The sequence below is a fragment of the Ascaphus truei genome, chromosome 9, assembly GCF_040206685.1.
Source record: "Ascaphus truei isolate aAscTru1 chromosome 9, aAscTru1.hap1, whole genome shotgun sequence".
Classification (NCBI taxonomy): Eukaryota; Metazoa; Chordata; class Amphibia; order Anura; family Ascaphidae; genus Ascaphus; species Ascaphus truei.
Genome location: NC_134491.1, coordinates 4,149,506 through 4,171,610, shown reverse-complemented (window position 1 = coordinate 4,171,610; position 22,105 = coordinate 4,149,506). Strand labels below are relative to the sequence as shown.

The following is a 22,105-nucleotide window of genomic DNA, read 5'->3' as shown; positions in this document are numbered from 1 at the left end:
AAAGTTAGCAAGTTTAAATTAAAGTACTGTTGATTTGTATATATTACTTCATACATAAAGTGACCCGGCAAGAATGTCAGCTTTGCATAAACTCGAGCCATTGATACGAATACAATGACAAAAAATGGAGGAATTACCCCCCAAATCATGCTGCAACAGGCCCAAGATCATCTGGTTTCAGATATCAGAATCCGCCAGTATTCTCCAGTTGGCAGAGTGAGAGACACAGAGAGAGAATGCGTAAGAAAAACGAAGGAATAGTGAGAGACATACAGTTAGGTCCGGAAATAATTGGACAATGACACAATTTTCATAATTGTGGCTCTGTACGCCACCACAATGGATTTGAAATGAAACAACTGAGATGCAATAGAAGTGCAGACTTTCAGCTTTAATTCAAGGGGTTGAACAAAAAATATCGTATGAAACGTTTAAGAATTGCAACCATTTTCATACACAGTCCCCTTATTTCGGGTGCTCAAATGTAATTGGACAAATTAACACAATCATAAATAAAATGTTCATTTTTAATACTTTGTCGAGAATTCTTTGCAGGGATTGACTGCTTGAAGTCTGGAACGCATGGACATCACCAAACGCTGAGTTTCCTCCTTTGTGATGCTTTGCCAGGCCTTTACTGCATCTGTCTTCAGTTGTTGTTTGTTCGTGGGTCTTTCTGCCTTAAGTTTTGTCTTCAGCAAGTGAAATGCATGCTCGATCGGGTTGAGATCAGGTGATTGACTCGGCCATTGCAGAATATTCCACTTCTTTGCCTTAAAAAAACTCCTGGATTGCTTTCACAGTATGTTTTGGGTCATTGTCCATCTGTAAAGTGAAGCGCCATCCAATCAACTTCGCTGAATTTGGCTGAATCTGAGCAGAAAATATATATCCCTATACACTTCAGAATTCATCCGGCTGCTTCTGTCTTCTGTCACATCATCAATAAACACTAGTGACCCAATGCCATTGGAACACATGCTTGCCCATGCCATCAGACTGCCTCCACTGTGTTTTACAGATGATGTGGTAAGCTTTGGCTCATGAGCCGTTCCAAGCCTTCTCCATACTTTTTTCTTCCCATCATTCTGGTACAGGTTGATCTTAGTTTCATCTGTCCAAATAATGCTGTTCCAAAACTGGGCTGCCTTTTTTAGATATTGTTTGGCAAAGTCTAATCTGGCCTTTCTATTCTTGAGGCTTATGAATGGTTTGCACCTTGTGGTGAACCCTCTGTATTTGCTCTCGTGAAGTCTTCTCTTTATGATAGACTTGGATAATGATATGCCTACCTCCTGGAGATTGTTCTTCACTTGGCAGCCTAAGGATGCCCTGTTTCACTTGCATTGAGAGCTCCTTTGACCGCATGTTGTGGGTTCACAGCAACAGCTTCCAAATGCGAATGCCACACCTGGAATCAACTCCAGACCTTTTACCTGCTTAATTGATGATGACACAACGAAGGAATAGCCCACACCTGTCCATGAAACAGCTTTTGAGTCAATTGTCCAATTACTTTTGGTCCCTTGAAAAAGAGGGGGCTACATATTAAAGAGATGTAATTCCTAAACCCTTCCTCCAATTTGGATGTGAATACCCTCAAATTAAAGCTGATAGACTGCACTTTAAGCACATATTCATTATTTAACTGTAACTTGAATTTATTTTGGTACACAGCCGAAATAACAAAACTTGTATCAGTGTCCAATTATTTCTGGACCTAACTGTATAAACGCAACGGATGAAATAGATTCATCCAAACAGAACCTTATTTATTGCACTCAGTCCAGAGGAGTAGATAGGTAGTGTAATACTAATCTCTTTAATTAATTACTAACACCTATTAAGGTGAGCGGTGGTAGATCTTTTTTGTTGTAGGAATAGTGAGAGAGACAGAGCGAGGAAGCAAGAAAGGAAATGGGGGAAAGAGAAAGGCGTGGAGGCAAAACATCAAATCGCTTTTGTGAATGCGAAAGTGAATGAAAAAAGCTGGTTGAGCGTATCTACACATTTAAAACAAGTGAAGCTTCTTTCTTCTTTCTATTGGCAGAGATAATCTCCTGCTATGTGAGGCCTGTGAAACAGACTTACAGTATTTATTGCACATATGCAACTGCATGATGTCCTCTGCCTGCAGACAGGGCTGTATCACACATGGGAACATCCCCATCTCGTGGTCCTGATAACTCCAGCTCTGCTCGCATGCTTTATGATGGACCCATAAATAAGAGATGGTTTGTACTCATTAATTGAAGCCCAGGTCATGCTAATCTAAAGTTATAACAGTGCCGCAGTAACACCATTAACCCCTGGTTTTTATGGCTATAATGCACAGCGGGATCAGCAGCAGATACGTAATCACCTTAAGCCCTTTGCTGGCAAACATGGTCTACATTTCATTGCAAAGCAATATAAAGAAAAGCAATGTGTTGCTGTGACATGTGATGATGATGATTAGGTGGCAGCTCTGAGGTGAATGCAAAGGGGCTGTGACAAGCACAAAATTAGGGTTCACGAATCAATCTGTATGACCTTGGGAAAGTCTCCTCACTTCCCATCACCTCTCATTCAAGAATGACACTGCAGACTGCGCAGAATGAGGGTTGATTATCCTGTGCAATTACACATGTGGGATGCAGGTCAAACAATACTAACAATGTATCGCACATAGCGCTCTCATGGGACTTTAAAAGCTCCTACCTGGTTGTTATAACCACCTTGGACTAATAAAAGGCTAAGCAGACCTTGCCTATACTGTTGGGGTTATAATAAACTGAAGGAACTCAACCATAACACAACTTGTATACAATGTGTATGCTTGCATAGTAATTTAAGGCAAAAATGTATTTTTAGGCAGAAAGTCAAACACAATAAAAACACAAATTATTCCAGGCACAGAACTTTCCTTTCGGACTGCTACAAAACCGGGGAAAGAAACACTGAACTTAACATTGGATGAAGACTATTTTCCACATTTCCACCATGATTTCTTTTTTTTTTTTATAACTTAAATTTTTGTTGAGGTTTCCACAAATAATACATTAAAATCCATAGACGGCATTTGTAAATAACATTAACACAACAAATAATACAGATAAAATAACGAGGGGGGGGGGAGGTCGGGAGGGGGGGAAAGAAGGGAAGCGGGGTTTGGGAGGGAAAGTGTCCGAATGGTCTGATTTTTGACTATCTGCCTCTTCTTGCCTGTGTGGTCTTATAGTCCCTCTATATCTTGGACTCTCCTTCCACTAGTAAAAGAAGAACACATTTGGAACCATCAAAACAACACTGTGGCGGTATTCACTCCTGGGATGTCTGTCTGCGCCAGCCAGGGCAACCAGACTTTGTGAACTTTATCGCCACTGTGATTAACTAGACTTGTAAGCTTTTCCATCCGGCATACAAACCAAATTCTGTTTATAATCTTGGCCACGGTTGGAATCTTATTTAGCTTCCACAGTGCTGCGATCTCGCACCTCGTTGCCGTTGCAAAATGGGCAATTAACGAGAGTAGATCTGGATATACCCTGCATTGGTCTGTTCAGCAGAAACAACCATGGGTCCAATGGAATGTCGAGGCCCAAAATCCTCTGTAGCCAATCTTTAATTTGTTCCCATAAAGGTTTAAGACGAGGGCAAGACCACAGCATGTGCAATAAGTCTGTTGGCCCTCCACATTGCTGAGGACACAATGGGGAGTAACCTCGAACAAATGTAGATAATTTAAGACGAGTGAGATACCACCTCATTAGGACCTTATATGCGTTCTCCTTTAATGTTGTGTAGATTGAGCTTTTGCAGTCGCTACATATATTTTGTCCCATTCTTCCTCATCTAACTCTTCTCTCAGGTCTGCTTCCCATTTAGCTATATATTGGAGCTTCTGTGGGTTCTCATCCAAAGAACAGACCACTTCTTTGTACATTCGAGAGGTTAGTCCCCTTGTATCTGTTTCTAAAATACAGATTTTCTCAAAATTCGTCAATGGCGGACCTGGAGAAATTTTATTATAATAAGCCCTGATCTGGAGGTACCGAAAAAATTCCGAATTGAGGATGTCTTTGTCCGATTTAATTTGCTCACAAGATTTTATTCCAATCCTACCCTCCAGATCCTTAAGTCTGCTATACCCTTTTTGTGCCCAGATTTTGAAATTCCTGCTATTCAGGCCAGGATCAAAGTCAGTGTTATTGAGTAATGAGGATAAAAATGAATTTTTCGAGGTTAGGGAGCATCTACTGTAGCTTTTGAAGCCTCACAAACAGCCAATGGTCATTGAGGAAAGCGGCTCACATATGGATTTAAGCATCCTTTTAGGGTACCAGATCAAATTCTGTATTTCTAGTGGTACACTCACTCTCTAGAGCCACCCATCATTTAGCCGTGGGGTCTGTGTGCCACTGCTAAATTTGTCATAATTGGGCCGCCTGAAAGTATGATGGCAAGCAAGGTACTGCCAGCCCCCTGCACAGAATCGACCTCTAAAGAAGCATGTTTCTAATTCTCGGAGTTTTGCCTTTCCATAAAAATTAGATATTGGCGTCTGCATGGAGTGAACATCCCCCCGCACTACCGGCACTGGCAGGGTTTGAAATAAATAAAAGAGGTGAGGTAGAAGATTCATTTTAACAGAATATTCTACCCAATCAAGATATACTGTAGGTTGACAACCGCCCCAGATAGCCTTTTAGAGTTTGTAGCAGTTTAGGGTAATTCGCCCCATACAAAGTCTGGTATCTATTCGTAATGTGAACCCCCAGGTATTTAATCGCGTTGGGTTGCCAATTAAAGTTAACATTTAAGGATATCAGTCCGTTTCTTTAGGTAGGTTCACATTTGTAGACACATGATATCCGGGTTCCTCGTAAGCGAGCTGCCAGGAGTTCCATGCATAATGCGAACAGCAATGGCGAGATCGGGCAACCCTGTCTTGTACCACTCTTAACTGGAAAGAGCTCTGATGGGAAGCCCTGATGTAAAACCTTTGCTGTCGGAATGGTATACAGAGCTGGGATCACCTTTAAAATTCTACCCCCGAACCCTAATGCCCTCAGCGTGGCTTCAAGGTAAGACCAGTCTATCCTATCACAGGCTTTTTCGGAGTCTAAACTCAACACAATTGTAGGTACTTTTTAGTTGTTAGCTAATTCGATCAAATCGATTATATGTCTGGTGTTGTCAGTCGCCTGCCTGTTATAAAGCCCACCTGGTCTGGATGGACCAGTCTGGGTAGGATATGACTCAATCTGTTAGTTAATAATTTGGAATACATTTTAATGTCTGTATTTATTAGTGAGATTGGTCTGTAGCTTCAAGGAGACAGAAGCCTGAAGCCTCCTGCCAGCACTGCATAGTACATCCTCAGCAAATGGGGAGATAATAATTTGTCATTTTTTTTGTAGTACAGATTGGAAAAATCATCAGGGCCTTGGGCTTTAGAGGGCTTCAAATCTTTAATCACCTCTAACACCTCTTCAATAGAAAACTCTCTCTGCAATTGCTCTCTCTCCTCCCTGCCCTGCCTCAGGAGATCTGAATCTCTTAAGAACTCCCTTAAGGCCACCTCCGTTTTAGCTCATTGGGAGACTTTCTTCCCTTCATATAATTCTTCATAGTAATTTTTTAATTCTTTAACAATTAGCTTCGGGTTGGAGGTCATAACTCCATCTTTTCTGCGAATCGTATGTATATTATAATTGGGCATTCTGTTCCGAATTTTATGGGCCAGCATGTTATCTGGCTTGTTAGCTTTTCCTCTTTGACCAACTATGGGATTGATCTGCCTGGGAGGTAAGTAACAGATTTAGCTCTAGCCTTACATTTTTAATTCTTTTAGGATATCTGCTCTTCTAGTTTGTTTATGCAAGTCAAAGAGTTCTTGCAGTTTGGCCCTTAACTTGGTCAATTTAGCTTCTCTTTGCTTTTAGCGTCCTACAGCTATATTGATGAGTACCCCTTAGTGTTGACTTATGAGCTTCCCAAAGTGTAAGACGTGACTCTACACCTTCCATATTGATTCTGAAAAATTGTTCTATTTCCACTTTGAGATTCTGGGATACCTCTGGGATTTAAATAATTGACTCATTTAACTTCCAGTTTGCTCCTGGTGTGTCTAGATTAATTTGTGAGCACCTTAGTTCTATCGGTGTGTGATCTGACCATGAAATATCATGGATCAGAGTTTCGGAGATCTTCGGGACCAGTCTGTTTGAGACAAAGAAGTAGTCTATTCTGCTATAGCTTTCATGGGTGTGTGAATAGAAAGTAAAACCCGTGTCTCGGGTGGAGCTCCCTCCAGATATCTGCTAATTGACTGTCTCGAAGACTACGAAGGAATTTATCAGTGTTTTTCTTTTTTTGGAATGGGCCGAACTACTCAGTTCAAGGTCTAGTACCAGATTAAAGTCTCCCCCTATTATTGTGTAACCTTTTGCTATCCTGTCTAGCGTAGTGAAGAAATACATAAAACATTTGGGATCGTGTTCACAGGGGGCATAAATGGTGGCCAGAGTTAAATATTGTCCCTGTAGCTTACCTACTAATATGAGAAACTTCCCATCCCTATCTCTTTTGACCTGTTCCGTGACAAATGGAAATCTATTGTTAAGCAATATTGCTACTCCTGTTTTTTTTTTTAAGACAAGCAGATGAGAGGTACCACTGCTTATATTACTTGTCAAAGTATTTCGGGTGACTTGTCGAACTGAAATGGGTCTCTTGTAGAAGAATAACTTCCGCTTTTTTCCTTTTATAGTCTAATATAGATAGCGCCATTTCTGACTTTTTGTTTGACCAATCCGACAAGCCTGGAGGGGGAACCAAACAAACGGGAAGGACAGGGAAACAGAAACACTCTAACCGGGTCTTTAAAGGTCAATGGAGACCTGGACAATATGCCCTTGAGGAAAGACTCTTCCCCGGACCCTGACATAACAGGACCCAAGGATCCAGACACAGAGTGTCCAGCGTCCCAAGGGACTTTGTTTGTGATGAGGGGGCTACCCCCCACATCAACTGGATGGAGTGTGAAGACAGCTCGAGCAGGGCAGCTCCTGTACCATACCCAGCATTATAACTCATAACATAACTTCCAATATAACGGACTAATATTATTACCTAGGCATAAAAACCCATAATGAACATTACAAAGAATGCAAATCTTATGTATACCAACCGTGAATTTCAACCTTACAACTACCTCCACCCAGCCATCTGAGACTACCCATTACTACTAACATCATGGTCCAAACCTTAGAAAATTCTAATTTCTTAATCAAAAACCCTCTAGACTCTAGGATCTAATGTATCTTTTATTTTATTATCTAATTACCCATGATGTGAAGCCCATGAAGAAGGAACTTCCCCGCCCATCCTATAGTCTCATTATAGCCCTGTATTACATCCTAACTAGGCCCTAGATGGGCTCACAAGTTGAACTTCCTAAACCTAGTCTCTATTTTCACCTGACAGCCGCGGTATTGCCTCTCGCCCAGCCTAACTCTAACCTCTACCTATCCTCCTCCACTGTGTATATACATTCCGTTCTGCTGGTGTGTTAAAATCCTTGATATATTGTAGCCTCTCTGTCCTAAAAATCTGGGATTTATATCGTCCCCCTCCTGTGCTGCCCTTTTGGGATGGCCGTTATGATTACTCTACGTGCCCTTACTTTAGAAACTCGCTCCTCCAGATACCAGCTAGTCCTAAGAGTCCTCCCCAACTATGGGCCTTTATTACCCCTCCGTGTAAAATGAATCCCTTTAACACCTAACCCCCCTCGCTCCTGCGCCTCCTAGCATAACCTTCACCATTCCCCTTGATCACTAACCCTTAGCCTCCCTCCTCTCCCCTTCTCGGATGGGCTTAGCATTCTCCTGGTGATCCAACAGATTAATGACCCCTATGTTCTTCATGGGGGCCATCTGCTTTTTCATTGAGTGGTCCGCCCCGCTGCTGCAGCATGTTGTGGAGACCGGCCATTTTACATTGTGGTCTTACCCCCCCTCGAGCCATACCTCAGGCCCTAGCATCCACTGCCCCCGCGCTGAGTCCTTCGGTGCTGCATGGGGACCCATTGCCGACGAAGGAACCCCCCGCAACGACTCCACTCATCGCCGCCTTTGCTGTCCGCCGCGTGTTTCCACCTTGATTTCTGACCTCCTTATGCCTCTCCTCCTGCACTCCCATCACCTCTGCCGGGAGACTGTGCTATGCATCCACAAATCTCTCGGTGAAGGACTGTAACAGGAGTGTGCACTGTTCCTCTGTGTTTAGATTTGAACCCAATCTCTTGCTGCAGTCACCTGGGCTCACTGATGAGCCAGTGCTGTAGACAGGATCCTCCGCAATCCCCCAGTGCCCATCCAGGGTCAGAACACCTGACAAATACCAGTGTATCCACACTTACGTTAGCATTTTGTAATTGGCACCAACACAAAGTGCTCTGTGGTCTCCACATCACTAAACAGGATGAAAAAGCAGAAATACTGTACCATTTTGCTTGAACTCCTTCAATGAAAAGCAATGCTTCGGAGGCCAGTGTGGCACTGAAGGAGTTAACACCATTTCTGCAGAAGAGGTAAGCAGTGGAGGATGCATGAAGTCTGCAGTAAACTGCAACAATTGGCATATTTTACTTATGGATCCTATTTTAAAAAACTTTCTTGCAAAAAAAACACCTATTGTTTAAAAAAAAAAAAAAAAGCACAAACCCTTAAAACTATTCTTGCCCCCAGTTTGCTAAAGGGCACAGACAAACCAATAAAAGAGATCTAAGGGATACATTAGGAGTAGTGGGAAATCATAGATGCGCCAGGTGCAAGATTTGCCCCAAGATGCTAACGCACAAATCTTTCAAATCTCATGTTACAGGGCTTAATTACAAAATTTCGAGTTACATTGATTGTCTGTCCACGTATGTAGTATATATACTGCAGTGTAGTTGCGGACTGCAATACGTGGGCAGAACTAAACGAAATTTGAAGCTGCGCATCATGAAGCACCTACGTAATATTACTAATATTCCCAAATTAGAAGTCACCTCCAAACCCCTCACTCACCTCCTGGCCCATTTTAAAGATGTACATAATTGTAGTACGATGGGTGTACAATATATGGGAGTTGAGAGGATTGTGGGTGATACAAGAGCAGCAGATAGAGATCTACAAATTGCCAAAAGAGAGCAATTTTGGATCTTTACACTGCAGTCAAAATACCAGGGAGGTCTCAATGACTATATTGAACTCACACCTTTTCTAAGATAGATGGGCAATAGTGTTTGTACTGTGACCACCTAGTTTTTCTCCTTTCCTTCCCTCCGCTCATTTATGTATTCATAAATCCCTCCCTTATTTTTATTTTCCTTGTATCAAATCTCTCTCTTTTTTCCACCCTCCTTCCCTTCCCAATTCCCTTTTCCCCCCTCTCCTCCCTTCCCCCCCTTTTCCCCTCCTTACCCCACCCCCCTTCCCCTTTCCCCCTCTCCTCCCTTCCCATTCCATATTCTTTTTCCTCCCCTACCTCTTTTCTCCTCCCCTTTTTTCTTTTTATTATAGCCCCCCCAGCTTTTTTTCTTTTTTCACTTTAGATCTTCTATATATAGTATTGTATTTATTATTGCGATCAATTGTGGTCTTGTGATATTATTGTATTATTGCCTGACCAACCATGTTTTTATCACTTACATGGGTGGCCTTCAGCAGTGCATTAACTTAGCACTCCCTTAAAAAGTTTATTCATTGATTAATTTATTTTGTATATACCTTATTATGTACTTATGGAACTATACACCTATCTGTATGATATACCAATATCCCTAGATGAGTGTTTATACACTCTCTCAATCCTGCTGCTACATTGCACTCATAGTGCCCGTTATACACATTATTTATTTATTTAATTTGCATCTTGGAGTGACTGTATAAAAGGCCCCCCTGTAGGTGTCCTAAACACCGCCTGATGAAGCACTGAATTGTGTGAAACGCGTAGCGGAGTTCACACTGGTATCCAGGCCTTTGGTTGAACAAGTTCCAGCCCTCCCACAAGAAGTTAGAGACATTTCCTTCTGCTCGCTCGAGTGGGATGTGTGTTGGAATACCGGCGATTGTGGTGGACTACTATACACGGGTCCTGCGAGAAGCCGCAACCCGGAAGTAACAACAGAGTAGTGCAGAGCCAGCCAGCCCCAACGCGCGGGACTGATCTGTGAGCCTCAGCACTTACCCCCTGCGCCTAGGAACCCACTGGAACTGATACCTGAGCACTGATCTACTGGACCTATATATTCCTATACGTAAGTTTTTACATGTTATTTATTTTATTGTTATTATATAAATCTTGGCCCGTTGGTGCACTTCTGTGTTTATTTTTCATTGACACCTGGCGTTTGGAGCCTTCCCACGACGGTTATTGGTGGAGGAGGTGCGCCTTCACATCACAGCAGCAGCAAGAGGGGAGAGCAGATCTACTTCAAGATCCTTTTAGGAAGCATGAGCGCGGTTTGATTTTATCATCTAAACTGCAACAATGTTTACACAGGTGTACAACTGAAGAACGGACACAACACAACATGTATATAACCATGTACTGTTATAACTCTGTGCCCAGGACATGCTGGAAACGAGAGGTAACTCTCAATGTATTACTTCCTGGTAAAACACTTGATAAATAAATAAATAACGAGGTTGGTACATTCAAGATGGCATAATGTTATCCGTAGAATAATCAAACGGATTATAATCAGGGCTGCCGACAGGGAGGCAAAAGCGGGGAAAGGGTCCCGAGCCCGGCAGCTCCGGGGCACCAGCCAGCAGAGAAAGTAGGGCCCCAACAGAAGAAAAGGAGTAAGGCCTCGGACATGGTGCAGGGAGCGGCGCTGACCCGTGCTGAGGCGCGCGCATGCTTACCAGTGAGCCCCTGCAGCCACAATGAGAGCGGCTTTAACAGGGGCTCGCGCACGCTTGCGGAAGCGTGTGTCTTACCAAATCTTTAGTTTCGGCGCTCACGGATGAGGGCAAACCAGCTCCGTGACGTCACGGGCCCGCCCCCCCAGACACGCCCACGGATGGCGTGCGATCTAAGGCCAGGGAAAGCACCGCTTTCCCTCAGTCTCAGCGCGCCTCCAGTGTCTATGGACTAAGCATAAAGTAATGAGGATGCTTGTCCTACCTCCTCTGTGATAGGCTTAGCAGCCTGTCACTCAACCAGGGATAGCCAGTGAGGCTGAACATTCCTACCCCTGTCTGCTCCTATAGGAGCTTCAAACTGCACAGCTCGGACTGCTTCCTCCCTGCCTCATCCTCTGCGGCTCTGTGCAGGACCTGAATAGGCAACAGTCTCTCCCCTCCCCCACCCACCGTGCATCTCTCCCCCTCCCTCACCTACCGTGTGTATCTCCCCCACTCACCGTGTATCTCCCCTCCCCCACCCACCGTGCATCTCTCCCCCTCCCTCACCTACCGTGTGTATCTCCCCCACTCACCGTGTATCTCCCCTCCCCCACCCACCGTGCATCTCTCCCCCTCCCTCACCTACCGTGTGTATCTCCCCCACTCACCGTGTATCTCCCCTCCCCCACCCACCGTGTATCTCTCCCCCTCCCCCACCCAGTGTATCTCCCCCCCTCCCCCACCCAGTGTATCTCCCCCACACACTGTATATCTCTCCCCTCCCCCACTCACCGTGTATCTATCCCCTCCCCCACTCACCGTATATCTCTCCCGTGGCCCACTCACCGCATAACTCTCCCCTCGCTCACTCGCTGTGTATCTCTCCCCTCGCCCACTCACCGTGTATCTCTTCCCTCGCCCACTCGCTGTGTATCTCTCACCTCCCCCATTCACCATGCATCTCTCTCCCTCCTTCACTCACCGTCTCTCCCCTCCACCACAGTATAGCCGTGTATCTGCCGCTCCTCCACTCACCGTCTCTCCCCCTCCTCCACTCAGTCTCGCCCCCCCCACCACTGTCTCTCTGTCCCCCACGCACCGTCTCTCCGTCCCCCACGCACCGTCTCTCTATCCCTCACCCACGCACCGTCTCTCTCTCTCTCGCACGCCCGTGTCTCTCTCTATGCCTCCCCCAAGCACCGTCTCTCTATCACTCCCCCATGTATCATGTCTCTATCCCTTCCCCACGTAGTCTCTCTATCCCTCCCCTGCACACCGTGTCTCTCTTATTGCCTCCCCCACGCACTGTCTCTCTATCCCTGCTCTCGCGCACCGTGTTTCTCCATCCCTCCCGCACACGTCTTTCTATCCCCCCCAAACACTGTGTCTCTCTCTATCCCCCCCACGTACGTCTCTCTATCCCTCCCACGCGCACCGTGTCTCTCTCTATCCCCCCCCACGCATTGTGTCTCTATCCCTCCCCTGCGCACGTGTCTCTCTCTATCCCTCCCACACGCACCGTGTCTCTCCCTATCCCTCCCCCACGCACCATGTCTTTCTCTATCCCCCCCCACGCATTGTCTCTATCCCCCCCCACGCATTGTCTCTATCCCTCCCCCGCGCACCGTGTCTCTCTCTATCCCTCCCCCACGCACGTGTCTCTCTCTATCCCTCCCCCGCGCACGTGTCTCTCTCTATCCCTCCCCCACGCACCGTGTCTCTCCCTATCCCTCCCCCACGCACCATGTCTTTCTCTATCCCCCCCCCACGCATTGTCTCTATCCCTCCCCCGCGCACGTGTCTCTCTCTATCCCTCCCCGCGCACGTGTCTCTCTCTATCCCTCCCCTGCGCACGTGTCTCTCTCTATCCCTCCCCCACGCACGTCTCTCTCTCTATCCCTCCCCCGCTCACGTGTCTCTCTCTATCCCTCCCCCACGCACCGTGTCTCTATCCCTCCCCCGCGCACGTCTCTCTATCCCCCCCCACACGTGTCTCTCTACCTCTCCCCCGCGCACCGTGTCTCTCTCTATCCCTCCCCACACACCGTGTCTCTCTCTATCCCTCCCCCACACACCGTGTCTCTCTACCTCTCCCCCACACACCGTGTCTCTCTACCTCTCCCCCGCGCACCGTGTCTCTCTCTATCCCTCCCCCCGCGCACCGTGTCTCTCTACCTCTCCCCCGCGCACCGTCTCTCTCTCTCTAATCCTCCCCCACGCACGTGTCTCTCTCTATTCCTTCCCCGCGCACGTCTCTCTATCCCTCCCCCCACGCACCGTGTCTCTCTCTCTATCCCTCCCCCGCGCCTCTCTCTCTATCCCTCCCCCACGGACTGTCAATCTCTCTATCCCTCCCCCGCGCACGTGTCTCTCTCTATCCCTCCCCCGCGCACGTGTCTCTCTCTCTATCCCTCCCCCACGCACTGTCAATCTCTCTATCCCTCCCCCGCGCACGTGTCTCTCTCTATCCCTCCCCCGCGCACGTGTCTCTCTCTCTCTATCCCTCCCCCGCGCACGTGTCTCTCTCTCTCTATCCCTCCCCGCGCACGTGTCTCTCTCTCTCTATCCCTCCCCCGCGCACGTGCCTCTCTCTATCCCTCCCCCACACACCGTGTCTCTGTGAAGCTGTGTAAGTTATATGTACAGGGGGAGAGTGACATGTGGTGGGGTGCAGAGGGTGATGGAGAATAACACAGGGTAAATTAGCCAGAGATATATATTTGATAAATTATGTTTTTTCCCTACGGCTAGTACGATTACTATTATTTATATGTAATCTATGACGCGTGTAGAGCTCATGTTCTCTGGCACCGCACTAACTTCCTCAATGGTTTCCCTCAAAAACATTCAGAATATTAGCAACTAAGCAGAAGTTGGGCATCACGTCCCACCCTTCCCATCCTCCAGCTCAACAAACCGTGGCCCAAGGTCAATACCCTATCCTGGGCCCCATACAAACTGTCAGAGCCCTGATGAAGGTCTGTGTCAACCGAAATGTTGGCTGTCAGTAAGCTCTTGTACAGAAGTGCCCAGCTTCCATATATATTTTGTTCCTGATTATAATATGCCATGTTGAATGCACCAATCTCGTTGTGCTATGTCCATTCTTCAGACCGGGCACGCGCACACGGTGCTTGCAGAATATTCAAAGATAGAATGTATAAACAGGAATGCAAAGGTGGAGATTGTGAAGTTTTGATCTGCCACACCTAGAAAACCTGTGAAGCAAAGGCAGGTCAAAAGCATTTCCAGGCTTAGTTACTCCCCAGCCTTATTGCAGTGACCTGCGGCTCAGTAAAAAAAAGAAAAAGAGAGAGATAGGAGACCGAGGAAATCAGAGCACTGGAATACTTAAAATCCCAAGGAGGACGTACATTTACATTACAAACAGACAGCTTTTCTTGATCAATTCCCCTGAATTTTTTGAACATGTGGGAAATGAATTCCTCATTGGGGAATCAGTCCTGCTCCTCCCCATCACTATGTGAACACAATCAAATTGGAAGTTATAGTCACAAGTGAGAAGCTAAATAAAACCCATTTCAAAGCAGAGCTCTGATTGCACAAACCTCATTCCTGCCGCAGTCAGAGAGGTTTGGGCATTAAGCAAAGGCTGCAGGTTTATATGGAAGTGAAACGCTCTCTTTCTGTATTTGTCATACACCATCAACCTTAAAACAAGCACAATATTTATATTGAAATAATATCTTTAAAAAAGTGTTATTAAAGGGCGTGCAGAGTGTGAGCCGAGCACTGCGATAGAGGGAGACTGGGGCACATGCAGTGATCAGCTAGTCTGGTTGTACTGACCAGTATTTAAAGCACCTGCATGACAAACCCACAACAGCCCTTTGTGATACTTCCAATGCCCATTCTCTCATCAATAGTGTCGTGAAAACGCTGGAGTGCTCTTAATTACCACAAATGAAGTTTTCCTTATGCCAATGCGCAGAGACATTACCTATCAGCAATAACAGCATCAGCCACTTATATGAAAACAATAACAGTCTTGGCAAGGGTCCTGTCGGTTGTGCAGCGGACTCATGTTAAAGCTGCAGTCTCAACAATATCCTTTTTAAGAAATCAGTTTTGTACTATGAGAAAATACTTGTAACATTTTTTTAATACAATTACATTTTTAATACATGTTTTTATACCAACAATTTACCATGTCACATCCCCTTCCTCTTCTGAAACAGGCTCTGGCACACCTCTTTTTGAACCCTGCCCTCTCTCTAGCAGTGCACCAATTGTATTTAGTGACTGCCTGGTCACATGATCTTCCCCACAGAACTTTGTTATATTAATATGCAAATGCATTGCACTGACTGCACAATACTTCTCTGCAGCCATTTAGTGAACCCCTGAGCTGAATCTTCAATGATCGATCACAGGAGAACGGCTCGATCGGCAACTTAGCTAATTACTTACCATTGTGTGGATTGTATTGATGCACATATTAAAGAGAAAAAAATAAATTAAAATTTAAAAAAAAGTGGCAGCTTGGACTGCTGCTTTAAAATGAAAACATTATTTCCAAAACATCCTTAACAAAATCTGACGATGATCAGTGAACTTGTGATTGAAAAAAAAACTTTGAAGTGATATTGTGTTTTCTGATAGCTTTGTTCTAACACAAGGGGATATAACAATTAGTGCAATGGTTTGAAGATGAATCCATATTTCACAGCCAGCTCTTCATTAACTGCTTTGCAAAACACCATTATTAATTACATTTGTATTGCACACGAACATGACAGTATAAACTGAAGCACTTTCACATTGCGCTTCGCAGGACTTCCAGTAGGACACTGGGTAAGGTGAGATAAATGTGCCGCAGAGACTTACCTATTCCAATAGCTCCAGAACTGGTCTTGTAGGTAAGTGCGGTGACTGGTCTCATCTCCAAAGGAGGCTTTGCTTTCAATCCAGTGTATGACATGTCCATCGACAGCTGGAAGACAAAGCATCAGCCTTACCTAAAGATCAGGGCGTTTACATGTACGCTATCAGCCTTACTAGGAACGGCCTTTTCTTGCATTATGCCTGAATACAGGAAAGTAAAAAACATGGAGGCACCTTCCACTGCTAATATGTGTCAACCGGTAGTGACTTTGATGCACATCAGCCAAACAAAATACAGTAAAGGGACACAATTGAGATCTCCATCTGGTACAAATGGTCGGTTGTTACGGTATGTGGGCTTAACGGGTTTCTTCATTGGTCAGTTTCTGAGTTCCTATGCTTGTGCCCTGACTGGTAACAAGCCAACAGCATGATCCCGACAGACTCACCGACTGGCACTTCGAGAATGAAGTCTGGCGTCTTATCGTAGCCCTTGATACGCAGCTGATCTTCATCTGCAAAGAAAAACATTTTCCACTGGTGATACAGAATAACACAACACATTTCGTCCATAAAACTAAGGCTTTCGCTATAGTATCTAAATAAGAACATTCCCCATCACCGGGTATCACCCAAACACTACAGAGCATGTCAACTAGTTATTTACAGTTTGTCTCAACAGACTCATGCTAAATTATTTATCGAGGCAGGCAATCGTTAACACAAAAAAGAAGATACTAATTGAAAGGACAGTGGTCTCCCCTACACTTTCTCCTTTTAAAGCATCTCACTTGCACCATAAGGTTGTATGTATGTATATCTTTATTATATAGCGCCATCCATGTACATAGCGCTTCACAGCAGCAATACACGTGGCATAATAATATAACACACAATGGGGAAAAGCGCTTAAGACAAAAAAAGTAACATTAGGAAAAGGAGGCCCTACCCCGAGGAGCTTACAATCTAAGTGGTAAGTGGGGAGGACTTCCAAAGACAGTAGGAAGGCGTTCTGATAAGTGCGTCTGCAAGGGGTAAAGGTCAGTGCATATGAGGTGTAGAGTATCAGCCAGCGGAGCTACCAATAGGCTTTCTTAAAGAGGTGTGTTTAAAGGTGGAGAGGGAGGGTGCCGATCAGATATTGAGGGGAAGGGCATTCTAGAGGTGTGGGGCAGTGAGGGAGAAAGGTTTTAGGCGGGAGAGGACTTTAGATATAAAAGGGGGTAGAGAGAAGACGTCTTTGAACAGAATGCAAGAGCCCGGCAGGTGTGTAGCGAGAAATTAGGGCTGAGATGTAAGGAGGGGCAGAAGAGTGTATAGCCTTAAAAGAGAGAATTTTGTAAGTAATACGGGATTTAATAGGAAGCCAGGAGAGGGATATCTGCAGGAGAGATGCTGAGACAGATTTCGGAGAGTAAAATGATTCTAGCAGGAGCGTTTAAGATTGATTATAGGGGAGACAGGTTAGAGGCAGGAAGGCTGCACATTAGAAGGTTACAATAATCGAGACGGGAGAGAATAAGGGCCTGCAGTAGAGCGACAGAGGAAATGGTGTATCTTTGTAAAGTTACGGAGGAAAAATACAGGTTTTTAGCTACACTGTGAATATAACAGGAGAATGTGAGTGAGGAGTCAAATGTGACCCCTAGGCAGCGTGCTTGTGATACTGGGTGTACGATAGTACTACCAATCGTAATGCAGTAAGGGGCAGTAGGGCCAGACTTGGGAGGAAGTATGGGCGACTCGGTCTTTGAAATGTTAAGTTTGAGTCGGCGGAGGGCCATCCAGGATGATGTAACAGAGAGACATTCAGAGACAGCACAGCAGGTGTAAGGTGCAGGTAAAAACTAAATTTGTGTCATCAGACTAGAGTTGATATTTGAACGCAAGATGTGATAAGGTCACCTAGCGAGAGTGTGTTACGAGAAAAGAGAAGAGGTCCCAGGACAGATCCGTGGGGTACACACACCATGCATTTTAGGTAACATCAGACCCAAAGCTGCGCTGCAAGGTGAGATCCTACAGACACCCTGTTTATGATTCAATGTTGGTATGATTGGATACCTATTGATCTGCACTGGTAGCTGAGAGATTAATGACGCATACAGCCTTCATACACACAAAACCATTTCCTTCCCCTTTTTCAGCATCATCCTTTGACCAGGAGAGACCTCAATATGTCACAACATATTGTCCTTGACTTTTGAAACCCAGTAGAGCTCTATAACATTTTGGAGAGACCTTTTCCAGGCATGGCTGTATGTCTCCATCCAACCTTAACTAATGACCCGGCTATATAACAGGGAAGGCTATGAGGTTCTAACTTAACACCTGCTGGGTTGCCTTCCCAACGCCCTCTCTGCCCTACCTTTGATAAAAATGAATGACGGTTCCTGGTGGCTGTTCCCGGTGGCCTGCTTTCCCATCTATCAACCCGGGACAGGGATTTATTCATTTATAAAATGTTTTACCAGGAATAATACAGTGAGAGTTACCGCTCGTTATCAAGTATGTCCTGGGCACCGTTATAACAACAATACATGGTTACATTAAATGAAAAGGGTTATACATTATATTTATAGGCATTTCATGAATAGTTAAAGATAATATGTTACAGGCCAGATAAAAATGTGAGACAGCCTTAGTGTAGAAAGAATTTAGGCCGGTGGCGGCTGTGAGAGTCTCTGATAAGATTGTTCCAGTTGTGAGGTGCATGCTAAAAGAAGGAGTGATCAGTTGACTAAGCCAGGGGTGCGCAAACTATTAGAGTTGCGCCCCCTCACCTCGTGCCGGCGTCAAATGACACCGCGGGGTCAAGTGACATCACACCACGTGACCCCACTGCGCCATTTGACGCTGCGTTGCCATGGCGGCTGTCATGTGGCGTGACATCACATGGCATCTCTGCATCATTTGACACCGCGGTGCAATGGCGACGCGTCACAGCAGCCTTCTGAATCAAGGTAAGTTGAGTTGGGGAGGCCTCACGCGATCCCCCGGGCATTTAATTTAAATGCCTTGGGGAAGAGCGTGGAACCTCTGCAACCTCCCGCGCCCCCCTCCCCCCCCACCAGAAAAATCTCGCCGCCCCTCCCCCCCTCCTAGGGGGCGCGTCCCCCATTTTGTGCACCGCTGTACTAAGCCACTGATTGAGCCCCCTGCGCTGGAACAGGGATCTCCTTAAAACCTGACCTGGTGATGGCCCTTGAGATCTGGAGCTGCCCACAGCTGCACTAGATGATTTTACAATGAAGCCAGTGATCAGGATGATAAAGCCAAAGTAACCGGTTAGTATACCGTACACACAAATATGTGTTGCTGTATTTAGGATTAAATCATAGTTCATATTTGAAATGGCTGATTGAGATTTTATAACATGTTCATAGGCATGATACCATTTGTGAATCGAAAGTTCTGAGCACATATCACTCGATTGGAATGAAATGCTGACCGTTAACCCTTTCTGCGAGGTGCGTATGCGGTGATCTTGTGACAAAAAAACCTGAGCTACTGGGTATGTAACACTGATTTAAATAAATCAATGTTTGCTGGTGAAAGGGTTAATACAGAAAAGATCCAACAACTGGCATTTCCTTGCCTCCCCCACTGGGTCTCACATGGTCCAAATAATGGCTCTTATCTCATGACAGGGAAAGTAATACTGCAGCACATATTAAAGCATTTTCTTTCAGCTACTTATTGTATAAAATATTAATTACACGCCTGCAAGTGTGCTGTTTATACAATGTATTAGATAACACAGTTCCTGCTCAGCCCTAAATCAATAATAGCCTGTTCAGCATCAATTATCTTCGACTCGCTCTTTTGCAACATCACGCATGGTAACGACCATTTCCCCCATCCTTAAACGTTACCCACAGCATTCCCAGTGACTGGCAACAGTATCTCCACTAAAGGCTGGCAGGCCCTCATTACAATGTAAAAAAACAAATATGTGCCCCATTAGTGACTATACAGAATTCATTACAAATCTAAAATTATTGAGATATCCATTTCCCCCATCAGTAGGTAGCCATCTTGGATTTGTAATAGGCTGCAGTGTGTGGAGATTCCTTGCGGATTATTCTGGATTCAGTATCATCTAGAACACCACAAATATGTCCCAGTGCTGCGCTTTCTTTAACCCGAGTCTTAAATGGCAGCAGAGGGATTAGTGAGGGATTTTAGCACTCATAAATCCAGGCCAGTGAATTCAACCAATCAGAATGCTCCATTCAGTTAAGATCACAAAGCCCCACAGCTGCCTATAAAATATGTCACACACACGGAACATTCAGACGCGGAGGACTCTGATTGGCTAAGGCAGTGATTATCAGTGATAAATGGAACCCATCTCGCCATTCAAGCATATCTGAGAATGGTCCATTAACCCACTCAAAACAGGAAGGATGCAGGCAATTTACTCTCCTTGCATTCAATCACATTGCTTCACCTTTTTTATTTTTTATTTATACATACAGTAATGGCCAATTGTCCCTTTTCCAGAGCTACAATATATGCTCGATTGTTTTGCATGTTGTTGAGATTTCTTACCTAAAAAGGCCAAGTTTTTCTCCATCAGCTTCTCCCTCAGCTGAACTTCATGCTCGTGGCCAATACAGCTGTAATGTCGTGTGGTCAAGGAGACATGGAAACATACCAGGAGGTTGCCAGTTAAATAAGGACAATTACATGCCTAAAGCATCTCTGCTGGTACCTGTCCAACCCTTCACCTTGAATGTGAGCTTAACATAAGGCGCATCAGAGGACATTTTGACATACACTGTCAAAAACATTACTGAAACATCCTCATTACAGCTGCTGACCCTACAGCTCCCCCCCACCCCCAAGTTTATGCGAGAAGATTTATTGTAATTGTATTATTCTGCTACACACACTGCTTTGCTTACATAAGACCAGTTTATTACGTAAATAGGATACATGCTCCTTATGAAAACATGCAATATGACAATGCAAAGCAATCTGATAAATAAAAATAGATAAATGGGTCCACAGGGAGCGAAAGAGTGAGAGAGAGGAAGAAGATAAGTGGGGGGTGAGGACAAATAGGGAATAATACAGGAGCTGCAAAGCGATTTCCTAATGTACCAGTGGCCGAAACACTTAGAGATGGTCTATAATGTTACTACCTGTTATTGATGTATCCCGCTGACCATAAGGCAAAACTTGTAAATAATCTCAAAGGCCATTTTCCGCCCAGTGAAAAAGCGCAGCCCGGCTTCCCGTAACCGTCATAACCCTTCCTGTGAAACAGCCCCCTGCCATTTGCAAAGAGCCCGGCTCTGTGCTTCAGTCCGTGCATATATAATTAGAGAGTTATATTTAAAATCAATACGCAATCCTTCAGAAGACATTATGCTCTTAAAACCTTAAACTTTCAATTGATTTTTATCAATTTTATGTGCCCTGAAATTAACATGTAATTTCTGAAAACTTTCGCCTTGATATAACACATTCACGTGGCCATATGTCACGGAGCTCCAACCCTACAGGGTTGTGTGCCAAAAATGGATAGGCATGAACGTGCAATGGGTCTTCCTTGTGGTTGAAGAACAGATGCAGAACCAAACTATTCTGCTGATGTTCGTGGAAACTAACCCTGCACCTCAGACACAAGGCTACATTGCAGGTTGTGTTGCCTTGCACTAGTTTGGACATGACCATGCTTTGGGATGACCTTCTGTAGGACAGGCTCTGCACACTACCGAAGAAAAACTCATGTCGCTTCAATTGAAGGTGTCACAGCCTGAAAAATATTCACAATTCTCCAGGATAGATACAGCTACTAGAACTCCCAAACTCACAGACATATGAGGTTTGAAGCCTCAGCTTGGGGGCTCGCCGAGGGAGAGTGATAAGATCAGGGTTCTGTACCATTTGCCAGTGATAAGATCAGGGTTCTGTACCATTTGCCAGTGATAAGATCAGGGTTCTGTACCATTTGCCAGTGATAAGATCAGGGTTCTGTACCATTTGCCAGTGATAAGATCAGGGTTCTGTACCATTTGCCAGCGAATGGGAATGTGGCTATAAAAAAAATACAATTTTATACTGAATGTGTCATGAAAAGATCCCCTCGAGTTACCACTTGAGAGTAGGCTCTAGGAGTCCTTAAATTACCCACATATACAGGAGCTGGCAGCAGAAAAAGAACACACAGTTCCACCCAGACTGCATACCCTCGCCATCTCCACACAATGCTGCAAAGAATAAGCATTCCCTGGTTGTATTCACGGTTTCCTGTTCTAGAACTTCCTTTCCTCTTGAAAATGCTTTCCTTCTAAGCCCTTCACAAAGGGCCAAGAAAAAGAAATTCTCGTCCTCTTGCTTCATATTTTGCAGATTAATACTGC

The 22,105-nt window shown here is 45.0% G+C and overlaps 1 protein-coding gene across 15 annotated transcripts in view; it reads right to left on the bottom strand.

The window, feature by feature from the left end:
* The window catches only part of CDIN1 (CDAN1 interacting nuclease 1), a 152,531-nt gene that overhangs the window by 62,460 nt on the left and 67,966 nt on the right, over window positions 1-22,105 (bottom strand). For all 15 annotated transcript variants that reach the window (XR_012803748.1, XM_075613212.1, XM_075613213.1 and 12 more), the window contains 3 exons: window positions 20,286-20,353; window positions 16,181-16,246; window positions 15,735-15,840 (listed from right to left, as the gene is read on the bottom strand). Coding sequence is in view for 14 of the 15 variants with exons in the window: in XM_075613212.1 (XP_075469327.1) it covers window positions 15,735-15,840; window positions 16,181-16,246; window positions 20,286-20,353 (240 nt within the window). In the remaining variant the exon portion in view is untranslated. The remainder of the gene's footprint in view (window positions 1-15,734; window positions 15,841-16,180; window positions 16,247-20,285; window positions 20,354-22,105) is intronic.